Genomic DNA, 15,605 nt, shown 5'->3' on the forward strand with positions numbered 1-15,605 from the left:
AAAATCTCCCCCACTAACCTCTCCCTTTCCCTGCCCTCTCTCTTCTCCCTATGAGCCCTGATGGAGATTAACTCTCCCCTAACCACCGCCTTCAGCGCCTCCCATACTACTCCCACCTGCACCTCCCCGTTGTCGTTGGCCTCCAGATACCTTTCGATGCACCCCCGCACCCTCCCGCACACTTCCTCGTCTGCCAACAGTCCCACATCCAACCGCCACAACGGGCGTTGGTCCCTCTCCTCCTCCAGCTCCACCCAATGCGGGGCTTGGTCTGAAATGGCTATGGCCGAATACTCCGTCCCCTCCACTTTCGAGATCAATGCCCTGCCCAGAACAAAAAAATCTATCCGGGAGTAGGCCTTGTGTACATGGGAGAGGAAAGAACATTCTCTGGCCAAAGGCCTGGCAAATCTCCACAGATCTACTCCCCACATCTGGTCCATAAACCCCCTGAGCACCTTGGCCGCAGCCGGCCTCTTTCCGGTCCTGGATCTGGAGCGATCCAGTGCTGGGTCCAACACCGTGTTGAAGTCCCCACCCATTATCAAACTTCCTACCTCCAAGTCCGGAATACGCCCCAACATATGTTTCATGAATCCAGCTTCGTCCCAATTCGGGGCGTATACATTTACCAATACCACCCCCGTCTCCTGCAACCTACCACTCACCATTACGTATCGGCCTCCGTTGTCCACCACTATGTTCTTGGCCTCAAACGACACCCGCTTCCCCACCAGTATTGCCACCCCTCCATTCTTCGCATCCAGCCCTGAATGGAACACCTGTCTGACCCATCCCTTTCTTAACCTGACCTGATCTGCCACCTTCAGATGTGTCTCCTGAAGCATGACCACGTCTGCCTTCAGTCCCTTTAAGTGCGTGAACACTCGGGCCCTCTTAACCGGCCCATTTAGGCCTCTCACATTCCACGTGATCAGCCGGATTGGGGGGCTACCCACCCCACCTCACCCCTGCCGACTAGCCATCTCCTATTTTAGGCCAGTCCCGTGCCCGCGTCTCCCGCACCCTCCAGTCTCCCAGACGGGGAACCCCCGCCCCGACCACCTCTTCCATTTTCAGTTCCCCCTCGGCCATTGCAGCAGCAACCCTATTGTCCCCCCCCTCCCCGCTAGATCCAAATCTTGCTCTTCTGCTCCCCCATAATACTTCTGGAAGTCAGCTGACTCCTGCTGACCCCGGCTTCCCCCGCCTTCCCGTTGGCCCCCCCCCCCCCCCCCCCCCCCCCCGTGTGGAAATCCCCCCTCCTCCTTGCGCTCCTCCATCCCCCCCTCCCTAGCACGGGAAAAAGCCCGCGCTTTCCTAAGCCAGCCCCGCCCCCTGTGGCGCAGCTCCTGTTGCGGCCTTATCCTAATTCCCCCATCCCCGAGTCTCACCTCCCTCCAGCACCGATGCCCACATTCCTCACTGTCCCCCCTTCAAAAACTCTTCCCCCATCCCCATCCATCGTCCCACCCATAAAACATTCTTTACCCATATTTACAACCTTGTATACAGTCAACATCTCCCCCACTACCACAGCCCCTCAGTTCGAGTCCAATTTTTCCGTTTGAATAAAGGTCCAAGCCTCTTCTGGCGTTTCAAAACCATGGTGTCGGTCCTGGTACGTGACCCACAGTCGCGCTGGCTGTAGCATTCCGAATCTCACCCGTTTTTTATGCAGCACCACCTTGGCCCGATTGAAGCCAGCTCTCCTCTTTGCCACCTCCGCGCTCCAGTCCTGGTAGACTCGGATCACCGCATTCTCCCATCTACTGCTCCGCTCCTTTTTGGCCCATCTCAGGGCACTCTCTCTGTCCGTGAAACGATGGAACCTCGCCACTATCGCCCTTCGCGGCTCACCAGCCTTGGGTCTCCTCGCCAGGACCCGGTGAGCCCCTTCTAGCTCCAGGGGGCTCGGAGAGACCTCCGCACCCATCAGCGAATGGAGCATCATGCTCACATACGCCCCGGCATCAGCCCCCTCCACTCCATCGAGGAGACCCAGAATCCAGAGATTCTTCCTCCGCAACCTGTTCTCCAGGACATCGAATCTCTCGGCCCACCGCTTGTGCAGCGCCTCGTGCACCTCCATCTTCACCGCCAGGCCCAAGATCTCGTCCTCGTTCTCATTAGTTTTTTCCTTCACCTAAGAACATAAGAACTAGGAACATGAGTAGGCCATCTGGCCCCTTGAGCCTGCTCCGCCATTTAATGAGTTCCTGGCTGATCTTTGTGGACTCAGCTCCACTCTCCGGCCCGTACACCATATCCCCGAATCCCTTTATTCTTTAGAAAGGCATCTATCTTTTTCTTAAAAACCTTTAAAGAAGGAGCCTCAACTGCTTCACTGGGCGAGGAATTCCAGAGATTCACAACCCTTTGGGTGAAGAAGTTCCTCCTACACTCCGTCCTAAATCTACCTCCCCTTATTTTGAGGCTATGCCCCCTAGTTCTGCTTTCACCCGCCAGTGGAAACAACCTGCCATCATCTATCCTATCTATTCCCTTCATAATTTTATATATCTCAATAAGATCCCCCCGCATCCTTCTAAACTCCAATGGGTACAGTCCCAGTCTACTCAACCTCTCGTCATAACCTCTCGGGCAGCACGGTAGCATTGTGGATAGCACAAATGCTTCACAGCTCCAGGGTCCCAGGTTCGATTCCGGCTTGGGTCACTGTCTGTGCGGAGTCTGCACATCCTCCCCGAGTGTGCGTGGGTTTCCTCCGGGTGCTCCGGTTTCCTCCCACAGTCCAAAGATGTGCGGGTTAGGTGGATTAGCCATGCTAAATTGCCCATAGTGTCCAAAATTGCCCTTAGTGTAGGGTGGGGTTACTGGGTTATGGGGATAGGGTGGAGGTGTGGACCTTGCGTAGGGTGCTCTTTCCAAGAGCCGGTGCAGACTCGATGGGCCGAATGGCCTCCTTCTGCACTGTAAATTCTATGATAATCTATGATAATCTAATCCCCTCAACTCTGGGATCAACCTAGTGAATCTCCTCTGCACTCCCTCCAGTGCCAATATGTCCTTTCTCAGGTAAGGAGACCGAAACTGAACACAATACTCCAGATGCGGCCTCACTAACACCCTATATAATTGCAGCATAACCTCACTAGTCTTGAACTCCATCCCTCTAGCAATGAAAGACAAAACTCGATGAGCCTTCTTAATCACCTGTTGCACTTGCACACCAACATTTTGCGACTCGTGCACCAGCACACCCAGGTGCTTCTGCACAGCAGCATGTTTTAACATCTTACCGTTTAAATAATAATCCATTCTGCTGTTATTCCTCCCAAAATGGAAAGCCTCACACTTGGCAACAATGAATTCCATCTGCCAGACCCTAGCCCATTCACCTAACCTATCCAAATCCTTCTGCAGACTTCCGGTATCCTCTGCACTTTTTGCTTTACCACTCATCTTAGTGTCGTCTGCAAACTTTGACACATTGCACTTGGTCCCCAACTCCAAATCGTCTATGTAAATTGTGAACAACTGCGGGCCCAACACTGATCCTTGAGGGACCCCACTAGTTACAGGTTGCCAACCAGAGAAACACCCATTTATCCCCACTCTCTGCTTTCTGTTAGTTAACCAATCCTCTACCCATGCTACCACTTTACCCTCAATGCCATGCATCTTTAGTTTATGCAGCAACCTTTTGTGTGGCACCTTGTCAAAAGCTTTCTGGAAATCCAGATATACCACATCCATTGGCTCCCCGTTATCTACTGCACTGGTAACGTCCTCAAAAAATTCTACCAAATTAGTCAGACACGACCTACCCTTTGTGAACCCATGCTGCGTCTGCCCAATGGGACAATTTCCCTCCAGGTGCCCCGCTATTTCCTCCTTAATGATAGATTCCAGCATTTTCCCTACAACCGAAGTTAAGCTTACCGGCCTATAATTACCCGCTTTCTGCCGACCTCCTTTTTTAAACAGTGGTGTCACGTTTGCTACTTTCCAATCCTCTGGGACCACCCCAGAGTCTAGTAAATTTTGATAAATTATCACTAGTGCGTTTACAATTTCCCTAGCCATCTCTTTTAACACTCTGGGATGCATCCCATCAGGGCCAGGAGACTTGTCTACCTTTAACCCCCATTAGCTTGCCCAATACTGCCTCCATAGTGATTAAAATCATCTCAAGGTCCTCACCTATCATATCTTTATTTCCATCAGTCACTGGCATGTTATTTGTGTCCTCCACTGTGAAGACTGACCCAAAAACCTGTTCAGCTCCTCAGCCATTTCCCCGTCTCCTATTATTAAATCTCCCTTCTCATCTTCCAAAGGACCAATATTTACCTTAGCCACTCTTTTTTGTCTTATATATTTGTAGAAGCTTTGACTATCTGCTCTTATGTTTTGAGCCAGTTTACTTTCATAGTCTACCTTACTCTTCTTTATGGCTTTTTTAGTAGCTTTCTGTTGTCCCCTAAAGACTTCCCAGTCCTCTAGTCTCCCACTAATTTTTGCCACTTTGTATGTTTTCACCTCTCGCAGCTCTATCGCCTGGGCCTTGTGGGTCGCCTTCAGCCCCTCGATCGCCAACAGCATTGGCGCCAGCACCTCCTTTTTAAGCTCCTCCACGCAGCGCCTGAGAAAACCCTGCTGGTCCGGCCCCCATGCTGCTCGATCCCCGCCCTCCGCCATCTTGTTTTCTCCCCCTCGTTTCTGCTGCTGCTCCAAAGCCTCTTTTTTTGTCCCTCCACTTCTAGTCCCCTCCATACACGACGGAAGGGGGACCTTACTTCACCTTCCCACACGGGATTAGATCAAAAAAGTTCCATTGGGGCTCCTCCGGAGAGCCCAAAAGTCCGTTCTAGCAGGAGCTGCCGAAATGTGCGCCTTAGCTCCGCATCGCCGCAACCGGAAGTGCCCTGGCCATTTAAGGACCTGAATTGGGGCAAGAGCAAGCTTCCTGTTTGAGGCCTTGCCCATCCCAGTATAAAATCACTGCAAGGTCATGGTAGACAGGAACCCAGAGGGAATCCTGTCCCTGCAATTTCATACACCCCCCCACCCTTGCCTTAAAACGGCTGGGGCGGGCATATAATTCATGGCCTTGGAGTTAGGTCGCAGATCAAGCATAATCTCATTGAATGTCAGAGCAAGGGACTAAATGGCTTAGTCCTGTTCCTATGTTCCTGTGCTTTGTCTATTGTAGGACTGCTGTTGGGGAATGGGGGATGCCAATTAGGTTTACAGTATGATTGTCAGATTGATGTGTTGATTCAGTCGAACTAAATAGTTCCAGGATGCAACCATTCTGGGCTGTAGTGTACGCCACTCCTGCTGCCACGTCACATTCACTTTTATCCCCTTGTTGCTTCTTTTTCCTCCTCCCGCTTTTGTGAAGAGGTACTTCGCACAGCACCCTCTTCCCCTTGCATCTCCAAGCTTTGCTGCTGCTACTGCAGTGCGCAGCAAATCATTGTTATTCTCCAGGCCTGAGCTGGCACATATTGCAGGGCACTCCTCAGATCTGTCCAGATACCAAAAGCACATCTTCATTATTCTAATTGTTTGCTTGATTACTGTTCAAGTAATGTGACTTAAATTGAATCACTCCTTGGTCTTGTTGTTTGGGCTCCTAACTGGTGTTGTCAGCCCTGTCATTAGTGAGTAGCCCTTGTCTCCACAGAGCCAGTGTCATTGCTGTACCTAGTAGTACCTGCACTGTAACATTTTCCGTATGATTTTCCCATGAATATGATGGCCTGTAAAAAAACCCGGAAAACCTGCTATCAGTTTGCCCGCAGTGCAGTGGATGGCTTTAGCAATTGGTGATTTCGCAGATTAATTATTGAATTCAGAGCAGTAACTTTGTTCGCGCGAATTTGGATTTCCTTATTATCAACGAAATAGTTTTTATATTTCTTACTTCATTTTAATTTTTTTCAGGTGCTCCTTCCAGCTATTCTTCAGCTACTTTTATTAATAAATATTTAATATTAATCATAGAAGAGAAGAACATTAGCTAAGAGGCTACGGCAAAGTAGTAAATGCTTTCAAACTAGTTTTCTGAATCAATTATTATGAACTGATTGTTAAATAAATAAATGAACAATTCCACTGTGTAACATGGAGGTGAGGCGTGCACAGATCAAGAGGGGAAAATTACATTAACATCAGAGCAGTCATCCTAGCTCCTGATCTGGCTGTTACCTTGCACCCTTTGATCCTTGTGTATGCCTTCACCAGCTGCAGTATACACTGACTCCATATATAGCCTCCTAATCAAATTCGTACAGTGCAGAAAAGGCTCTTCAGCCCATTGAGTCTGCACCGACAATAACTATCCCTAATTTCGCGCTAATCCCACTTAACAACACTTGTCCCATATTCTTGAATGTGACGGTGTTTCAAGTGCTCATCCAAGAGCTTTTTAAAGGTTGTGAGGTTTCCATCCTCCACCACCTTCCCATGCAGTGCATTCCAGATTCTCACCACCCTCAGAGTGAAAAAATGTTTTCGCAAATCCCCTCAGAATCTCCTGCCCTTCACCCTAAAACTATGTTCCCCACTGATTGACCCCTTAACCAAGGGAAACAGCTGCTTCCTATTTACCCTGTCCAAACCCTTCAATCTTATACACCTCCATCATACCAACCCCCAGCCTTCTCTGCTCTAAAGACAACAATCCAAACCTATCCAGTCTCTCCTTATAGCTCAGATGCTCCATCCCTGGCAATATCTTACGGATTGATACTTTACATATTTTGATTCTTCACTCATTCATTGATGTGAGCACCAGTCGCCAGGCCACCATTAATTAATAGCCCAGTGTAAAGAATTCATCACACTCTTAACTTGTACCTTGTAGATAATGGCGAGGTTTTGGGAGTCAGAAGCGGTCATTCACTGCAGAATAACTAGCAGCTACAGGATTTATGGTATTTATGTGGCTGGTTCATGATACCCCAAGGATATTGGTGGTGGGGGTTTCAGCAATGGTAAGACAGTTTCAACAATGTAAAGACCAGGAAAGATAATTAGACTCTCTCTTTTTGGAGCTGGTCATTGCCTGGCACTTGTGTGTCACAAATGTTGCTTGCCACTTATCAGTCTCAATTGCCATCTAGTGGCAGCACGGTGGCACAGTGGTTAGCATAATTGCTTCACAGCTCCAGGGTCCCAGGTTCGATTCCCGGCTGGGTCACTGTCTGTGCGGAGTCTGCACGTTCTCCCCGTGTGTGCGTGGGTTTCCTCCGGGTGCTCCGGTTTCCTCCCACAATCCAAAGACATGCAGGTTAGGTGGATTGGCCATGCTAAATTGCCCTTAGTGTCCAAAATTGCCCTTAGGGTTGGTTTAGTGGGGTTACTGGGTTATGGGGATAGGGTGGTGTGGGCCTTGGTAGGGTGCTCTTTCCAAGAGCCGGTGCAGACTCGATGGGCCGAATGGCCTCCTTCTGCACTGTAAATTCTATGATCTATGATCTTGCAGCAAGCGGGCATGGAATGTTCCAGTGTCTGAGGAGTTGTGAATGGATCGAATACTTGCAATCATCAGTGAACATTTCCACTTCTAACCTTATGATGGAGGAAAGGCTGAAGCAGCTGAACATGGTTAGCTGAGACACTGCCCCAAGGAGCTGTTATGATGCGGTCCTGGAGTTGAGATGATTAGCCTCCAACAACCGCAACCATTTTCCTTTGTGCTAGATATGACTCCAGCCACTGCAATCGTTTACCCATGATTCCCATTGACTTTGGTTTTGTTGGGATGTGTTGAACCCCCACCCAGTTAAAACCTCGATGTCACTTCACTTCTGGAATTCAGCTCTTTAGTCCATACTTGGACCAGAACTGCAAAGAGATCTGGAGCCAAGCAGTCCTGATAGAACTCAAACAGAATATCGCTAATCAGTTTACTCGTAAACCAGTGGGGCGGGTAATTGCCTGGATTGGATTTGTACTGTTTTTTGTGGACAGGATATACATGGACAATTTTCCACATTGTCAGATAGATGATAGTGCTGTATCTGGGCTAGCTCTGAGGTGAGCCAAGGAGAAAGTGACAGGAACTATAAGCCCCGCATGCTCTGGGTTAGTTCCCCATTGTTTTCTCCATAGCAACTCTTCAGCCAATCAGGGTCGAATTGCTGACCAACCAATCCCCCTTTTCTCCTGTAGTATAAATCGTTGAAATTTGGTATTCTTTCATTTTTCCTGTGATCGCAAAATGGAAAGCTTCGACAACAATATTCAAGTTCTGTACTACCAGGTGGCAGTTTGTAGGACTTCCTTAATCCCAACAACATTTTCAGTTCTTACCTGAGAATTACAGAAATAATGAGATCAACAATGCAATCAACACAGTGTTGGTCAAGTGATAGAACGCACAGAAATAGGGAGTTCCAAGGAGCTTACAGCTACAAATCAGCTGGCAATGGTCAGTTCAATGATTGACCAGATTACCCCCTCTCTCTCTGTCTGTGGACTGAATTTCAAAAGTTTCAGTTAAAGTTTCATCAGCATCCCTGCTATGTTGGGGCAGGTCCTCACCTGCTATTGTTTTTCAGCTGAACAAAGTTCAGGCCGAATGAGAGAATAGTTTTCTAAAGATGAAGACTGAGTTCTTCATCTGTTGGCTCGTAATTCATTGTACTTATCAAGTCTCGAGGACACTGACACATCTGCTTTTCTAGATTCTTAAGGTCTGTTTAGAGGCTTTTCTAAATAATCCTTCTTTGTCCTTGCTTGATAAAACTGTCTAGTTTTGTTCTGAGAAAAATATTATTTCCCAAAGACGTCTCACAGTTCAGCAGCTCTTTCCCATCAACACTGCTGCCAATGTCTGATGAACTGGTTAAGCTTAAGCATTTTATACATGTATACAGTATGTCTATAGATTATGGCTGGATAGCTAATGCAAGTCTCAGCCATAAACTATGGTTCTTCTTTCTGCAGATTCCATATGCTATCTATGTCAGTGTAACAGCCTGTGTCAGTTTATAATGGACCAGAATCAGTTCCCAAGTAGGTGATAACATGACATGACAGAAGACGACATGTAAATTGAAGAGTATTTACAAGATATTCAAAACATTAAGAAGTTTGGCTAGCCTCAGAAATTGTAAGAATGAATCTTGAACAGATTATCAGTATTATTCCTACCTCTCTGGATTCTTCAAGCACATTTAACTGAATTATTGTTCAAATCCCTGTAGAGACTTTGTAACAAAGACAAATTTCCCAATGGCAAGTGGAAAGAACTGAAGGACAAGATTTCACTTTTTTAAGACTTTTATTGGAACAAGCAAAATAAAATTAGCATTGATCAAACATTAATTAACAAGCAGCTAATACACCAATCTAAAGAAAAGGTTCTCTTACTTTTATACGAACAGGGGGGAGATGGGGATAACGGGAGAGATGGGAATGGTTCCCCTTTTCTTTCTGCCTACCAATTGACCAAATTGTTTCAAAAAGTGTTTCGACCCACATGCTATAATTGTCAGGTATAAATGAGCTTGTGGTGGATTTCTGCATGCACATTTAGTAGAGGCAACTGCCCAAACAGCATGTGCACCCAGTCATGTCTGATTTGGAAGTGGAGTGGAAAACACAATGGCCAGAATTTTCTGGCCGTTCCCGCCAGCAGGATCTTCCAGTACTGTCGACAGCGAACCCCTGCCATGGGTTCCCTGAAAGCAAGGGGGTGCAGAAAATGGGTAACCCCGTTAACAGTGGCAGGACCAGAAGACCTCATTGCCTGCCAATAGCAGGCCACCTGCACTGCCGTCTAACATGGTAGAAGACGTGGAAAACCCCGCCCAATTTGTGCAAATTAGACCTGGTAGGAGCAGGTATGAACTTCACGGGGTCCTTTGGAAAGATGTTTTACCTTTTGGGAAGGTGGGGTGCCACTTTGGATATGGGCCCCGGACATATTTGAGAGAGGCAAGATGCCCTTAGAAATAAAGAAAATGGTCACGAATGTGTGTAAAAGTGCATAAACGCACTGGGACTGTCAAGAGGCACTGTCAAAAGCAACTGCCAAATGTTTAGACATTGACAACATCTTGTCCTTTAAATTTTTGGAAAAAATGAGATGTTTAAAAAAGTAATTGCTTGCTATTTCACTCTCCACATAGTCTGGGTCTATTATTACTGGATCTGTGCTGCATGACTGATTTCATAACCGTTGATTATCACAGTGCGGTGCCTTCCATTTCAAAGTTTGATTTTCAGCTCCAAGTGGTTATTGGCTTTTTGAAATGAAAATATGGGCCGGATTCTCTGCCAGTGGAATTCGCCGTTGCGCCGGCAGTGCAGTCACGCCCACAGGTTCACTGCCGGCCAGGGCACACTGCCAAGGAACATGTGACTTGTGGACCGGAAAATCCCACCCTATGAATTTCAACACTTGCTTTTATAAGAGGTTAATCACTTGAATTAATTGGTTTTCTTATACAAGATTGTATCATTGAAGGAATATAAATGTAGTGAATGGGTTTTATAAATGAATTTAATGAATGAAAAATAAAGTCTGCAATAGACCAAAATCTATCTTATTTAATCTCAGCATGGCTTCTGAGATCTGCCCAAGGTGGATACTGGGTGAGTGACATGGTAGGTGTCAGGGCAAGGGTAGTAGATGGTGAGGGCATGGGCTGACACTTGTGGTAAAATGGTCAATGGCCTGAACTTTAGACCAATTACAAGATTGGACACTTTAAATTAAGAATTGGACATTTTAAATTAAACCACAGTCAGAACCACAGACAGGCCTGATGGGAATTTGAACAGTCATGTTCGAATGCACTGGACAGAGACAGACAGCCGGGGCAAGTCTGGTCTGTCCTGTAAACAAGACATTGGGAGATAATCGGTCCCATTCAAATGGTTCGATTGTGAGGATTGTCCAGATGAAGTCATACTTTCTGGCACTTAGATTTCCTAACACGACCATATATGGGAGAAGGATATGTGCGGGCAGTATACCTGAAGATGGCCCCTGGGGTTGGGTTCCTGCTGTGCTGCAGATTTGCAATCGGCAACTCCATTGGGTGTTGCTACCCTGCCCCAAGATCTCATTGGCCAAGGGAAGCTTCTGGAAGGACGCAAAGAGGGGTATAAGGAAGAAGCATGTGGAGACCCTCTCCAGCGAAGCCTTGATGCAGAGGCACTGGAGAAAACTACCCGGTGGATCAGAGGACAAAAGGAAGCAGCATGCGAGACCCACCTTCATAGACAAAGGCCCTGAGACAACCAAGACTTAGAGGATTGGACCCGCAGCTTGTTCCAGTTCATCGGTATGGGTAGTAGTAAGAACCTTAAGGCACATTACAGTTGGGGATAACTGTTTTATTGTGTTTGAAAATAAACTTGGGTTGAATTGTTAACTTGTATTTGCCCTTTGTTCATCTCGAAAATAAGGGCACCTGGGTAAAATGTTTGAATAATAAACTGGCCGAAGTGTCTGAATTTCACAGACAATACACTAAGTTGGCGCTGGGGCTATAAAAGACAATGAGGAGCACAGGTTGACACAGAGGAAATGAAGGGTTATGGGGGTGGGTAGGATACCATAAGCTAGCAGACACGATTTAAGAGGCCATGGGCTGGATTCTCCATTTTGGAAACTAAGTCCCCACGCCGGCGTGAAAACGGTGGTCTTTTACGCCGGGAAAACTGGTGTCAAAAGGCCACTGATTTCCCGTTTTGCTGGGGGCTAGCAGGGAGGCAGCATGGAGCTCACAGCTCTAGCTGCTGATACGGCCCCCAGCACCTCCGGTTCAGAGGCCACGCATGCGCACGACAGCGGCCTGCAGCAGCCGCACCGTGCACCATGGCAGACTCAGCCCGTGGCCTGGACCAACAAAGTAGTGCCATCCATTGGCCGCTCGCACGCTCCGGACCATCCGCCACAGTGCCCCAGCCTCGAATGAAGCCCACCTTTCGGCCCTCCCCCGACTATGGCAGCCCCAGACTGAGTCGGCAGCCGCCTCGCGAGCTTCCCGGACGGCGTGAGCACACGTAACCACGCCTTCGGGAATTCGGCCGGTCGGGGGTGGAGCATCGCGGGGCAGGCCTGAGGCAATGGCCTGAGGCAGTGGATAATCGGCGCGGCGTACTCCTAGAATACGCCACTTTTCAGGGGGAGGAGAATTCAGATTCTCCGCCCCGTCGCCGAACACGATTTCGGCGCCAGGGAGTGGAGAGTGCAGCCCCATGTGAGTGGGTAGAAGGCAAATGTGACATGGGTCAGCATGAATAGGGAATAAAGAATGTGTGGAGGGAGTGAGTGGTTGTGGAGGTGAGGGCTGGAGACTGTTTTATGTTTAAAAAACTTTGCCGAAGTGTTGGTGCACTGAGGTATGCCTGCCACCCTGTCTGCTTCTGTAACCAGCAGCCTCCGCATACATTCAGGGGTCATTTTTGCATTCTTTGAGTTAAAGGTACATTTAAAAAAATATTCGGCTTGCAAAGTACAATGTTCATGACACTATTTCAAATTTCTACGTATGAACTTTGTAAAGTTGTTTGATATGATATTAACAAGGTATTTTTAATGTGCGAGGCAAGATAAAGGTAGAATGTTGCACTAAGGGGAATGTGATTTGCAAGACAGCGATATATCACATTGATTGCTATTGGCAAATAGCATATCAGTACATTTCCACGTGTATTAGTGTTGTTATGAAACATTTGTAAATATGCTATCATATTCAATCAAATTTACATTTCTTTTCATTCAAACCTCGGTGTTGCAAACATACAAGTTGTGTTGCATTTTTAAAAACACCTGTGTAATGACTTAGACCAGGCCTTTGATAGTGGCCAATTGGAATACGAGTTCCCTGATTAGTGGGCCAATCAGGGAACCTCTTCTTTGTATATGCAGCATTCCCAGTGTAGATAGCAAGCTGAATGCACATGGTCGTACTGCTGTTGGTTTTGTTAATAAAAGGTATTCTGGTGAAGGGACTTCTGCCTCCATGGACTTATTACAACATGGTAGTTTAATTGTAAGTGCTAGTTATTGTTGTCCTGTAGTTGCAATTAATTCAGATATAATGGCACTAATATTTACTACGGCTGGGTTTTGGTCTGAATGAGCAGTTAGGTTGATTTTCCTAAACACTGTGGTGTTTTAACTCTATTCTGTTGGACTATTTTTTCAGCTTCCTCACCAGAAAGTTGTTATCTTCTGTGCTGTGGCTGTGGTAAAGATGCACACAGCACATCTAGTTCTTTGACTCGTAAGATAGTTTATTAACAAAATGAACATGTGAAAAGATAACTAACGAACTATAATACAAACAGTAACGAAAAAGTGAATTCTCCTGGAGCTACTTCTAATGTGACTGTCCTTTAGTACGACTTACTACCAACTGCTGATCTGTGGAGTCACATGGTGGATCACCATCCCCACCTGCTGATCGGAAGTTGTACATCCAACTACACACATTGCTATGCATATCACCACATCCCTCTTCCGTTGGAAATGTGGATGTTTAACAAATATGACTGCTTTACAAAACATGATACGCATAACAATTTCAAACATGTCCCTTGTATACAGTTCATTACATGTTCAGTCTTTCAGGTTAACGACATCTTCTTGTTGGTCTCCTGTACTTCGACCGGATTCGTGATCTTGTTTCATCTTTAGAAAGACCGATTTACTGACTGGTCTTTGAGTTGCCAACTCTTTCAGCCATTTGAAACGATGCGTCCCACTCCGCGTGGGTTCTTGTATATTGGCCTTATTGTCAATGTCTGTGTTTTCACTGTCGCGGCTGCGACCCGGTCGACCAAGTCTGTCCTCAACTCTTCTCTTCCCTTTCCTTCTCTTTTTTTTATAATTTGCTCTTTTCTTTTACCTTTCCTTCTCTTTTTTTTTATCACCACAAAAGTCAACCGATTGACAGGCTCAGCTACCTGTTGAGTGAGGCAAGCTCTAGAAAAGGCTGCAGCCGAGAAGCTAGGGGTAGTGAGTAAATTGTGGTGGGGATTTCAAGGGTGATCACAGGAGGCTTAGGAAAGCTGACAGGTCACTTGGGGCAGGTTTGTGATCTTCAGGGGCAGGGTACGATTGTGGAGGTAGGAGGGTTTTTACAGGGTTAGCCTGTTGGTCGTGGAGAACACACTCCTACTCCTCCTGACCCACAAGTGATGTTGTAAAGGCACTTATATTATCTGCTCTTATTATCTGTACTGTGTCACCCAACTTCAGTTAAAACCTCAAGTCATCAGCTTGGGTTTCTACTTGAAATTTCTAACATGATTACTTCATACTTGACTCAAGCCCACCTGTTTTTGACAGTTGAAGTTACTTTTGACATTATGCTTTACCATGTGACTTGGGCAAGAAAGTTTGGGATGGTGTCTAATAGTAGCTGATCTGAGCTGCTGTCCCAGTGAACCCAGATATAGATAAAAGCAACCTACTGTGGATGAAGGAATCTGAAACAAAAAGAGAAAGTGCTGGAAAATCTTGGGCGTCACGGTGGTGCAGTGGTTAGCATTGCTGCCTCACTGCGCCAAGGATCCGGGGTTCAATCCCAGACCCGGGTCATTGTCCATGTGGAGTTTATACATTCTCATTGTGCCTCCGTGGGTCTCACACCCACAACCCAAAAATATGTGCAGGATAGGACAATTGGCCACGTTAAATTGCCACTTAATTGGGAAAAAAAAGAATCGGGTACTCTAAATTTATATTTAAAAAAAGAAAATGCTAGAAAATCTCAGCGAGTCTGACAGCATCTCTGGAGAAAGAACATTTAGAGTCTGGACGACTCTTCGTTAAGTCATCTGGGCGAAGAGTCATTCAGACTCGAAACGTTAGTTCTGTTCTCTCTACAGATGCTGTCAGACCCATTGAAATTTTCCAGCATTTTCTCTTTTTGACTCAGATATAGAATTTTGTTTCTGGAGAAAAAGTGATGTTCTATAGCACGGTGGACACATTTTATCGAACATTACAAGCCAGATGTAAAAAATTATTTCATGCACTGTTTTAAAAGCATGAAAAGATTAACTGGAACATTTTTCCATTTCTTGTATGTGTAAGGGCACTGTGGCAAAACATTTGCTATTCTGGAACGATTTGTTAGTCCTGCTGTTCCTGAGGTTCCCTGGATCATGATTGTGGATGACGACACATTGATAAGGTACCGTGAATATTTTGTTTAAAAATTCCAAATCTTGGATTTAATTTGATAATATGACAATATTAAAAGTTGCACTCCTTAGGCATGACCGTTTAGCTACAGTTTTGTACTTTAGCTAAATGTCAAGAAATTCTTAGCAGATTTTGCTTTCATAAAACAATTTTTTTCTAATGCCTGAGAATACTGAGCTTTGAGTAGGTGAAAGTAAAATTTAAATATTATAGAAGATGGTGAAACGGTCATGGGAAGTATTCTCCGTTTCTGCGTCTAAGCGCTGACGCCAACGGAGGATCCGTGGTGATTCACGACGGAAAAATCGGTGCCACACCCGCACCGACTCCGCTACCAGTGAGGGGCTAGCACTGGCGCCGCGTGAAACACACGCGGGACGTGCAAAAAATGTTGAGAGAATTGCCAGGTCCGTGCTGGACATGCGCAGGGCTGACAAGCTGCAGCACGCATATG

The 15,605-nt window shown here is 46.5% G+C and overlaps 1 protein-coding gene across 1 annotated transcript in view; it reads left to right on the forward strand.

The window, feature by feature from the left end:
- b3glcta (beta 3-glucosyltransferase a) overlaps window positions 1–15,605 on the forward strand; it is a 348,327-nt gene that overhangs the window by 259,821 nt on the left and 72,901 nt on the right. The window contains exon 12 of the mRNA XM_072476984.1: window positions 15,041–15,140. Within this exon, the coding sequence (XP_072333085.1) occupies window positions 15,041–15,140 (100 nt within the window). The remainder of the gene's footprint in view (window positions 1–15,040; window positions 15,141–15,605) is intronic.

Source organism: Scyliorhinus torazame, chromosome 15 (genome assembly GCF_047496885.1).
Source record: "Scyliorhinus torazame isolate Kashiwa2021f chromosome 15, sScyTor2.1, whole genome shotgun sequence".
Lineage (NCBI taxonomy): Eukaryota > Metazoa > Chordata > Chondrichthyes > Carcharhiniformes > Scyliorhinidae > Scyliorhinus > Scyliorhinus torazame.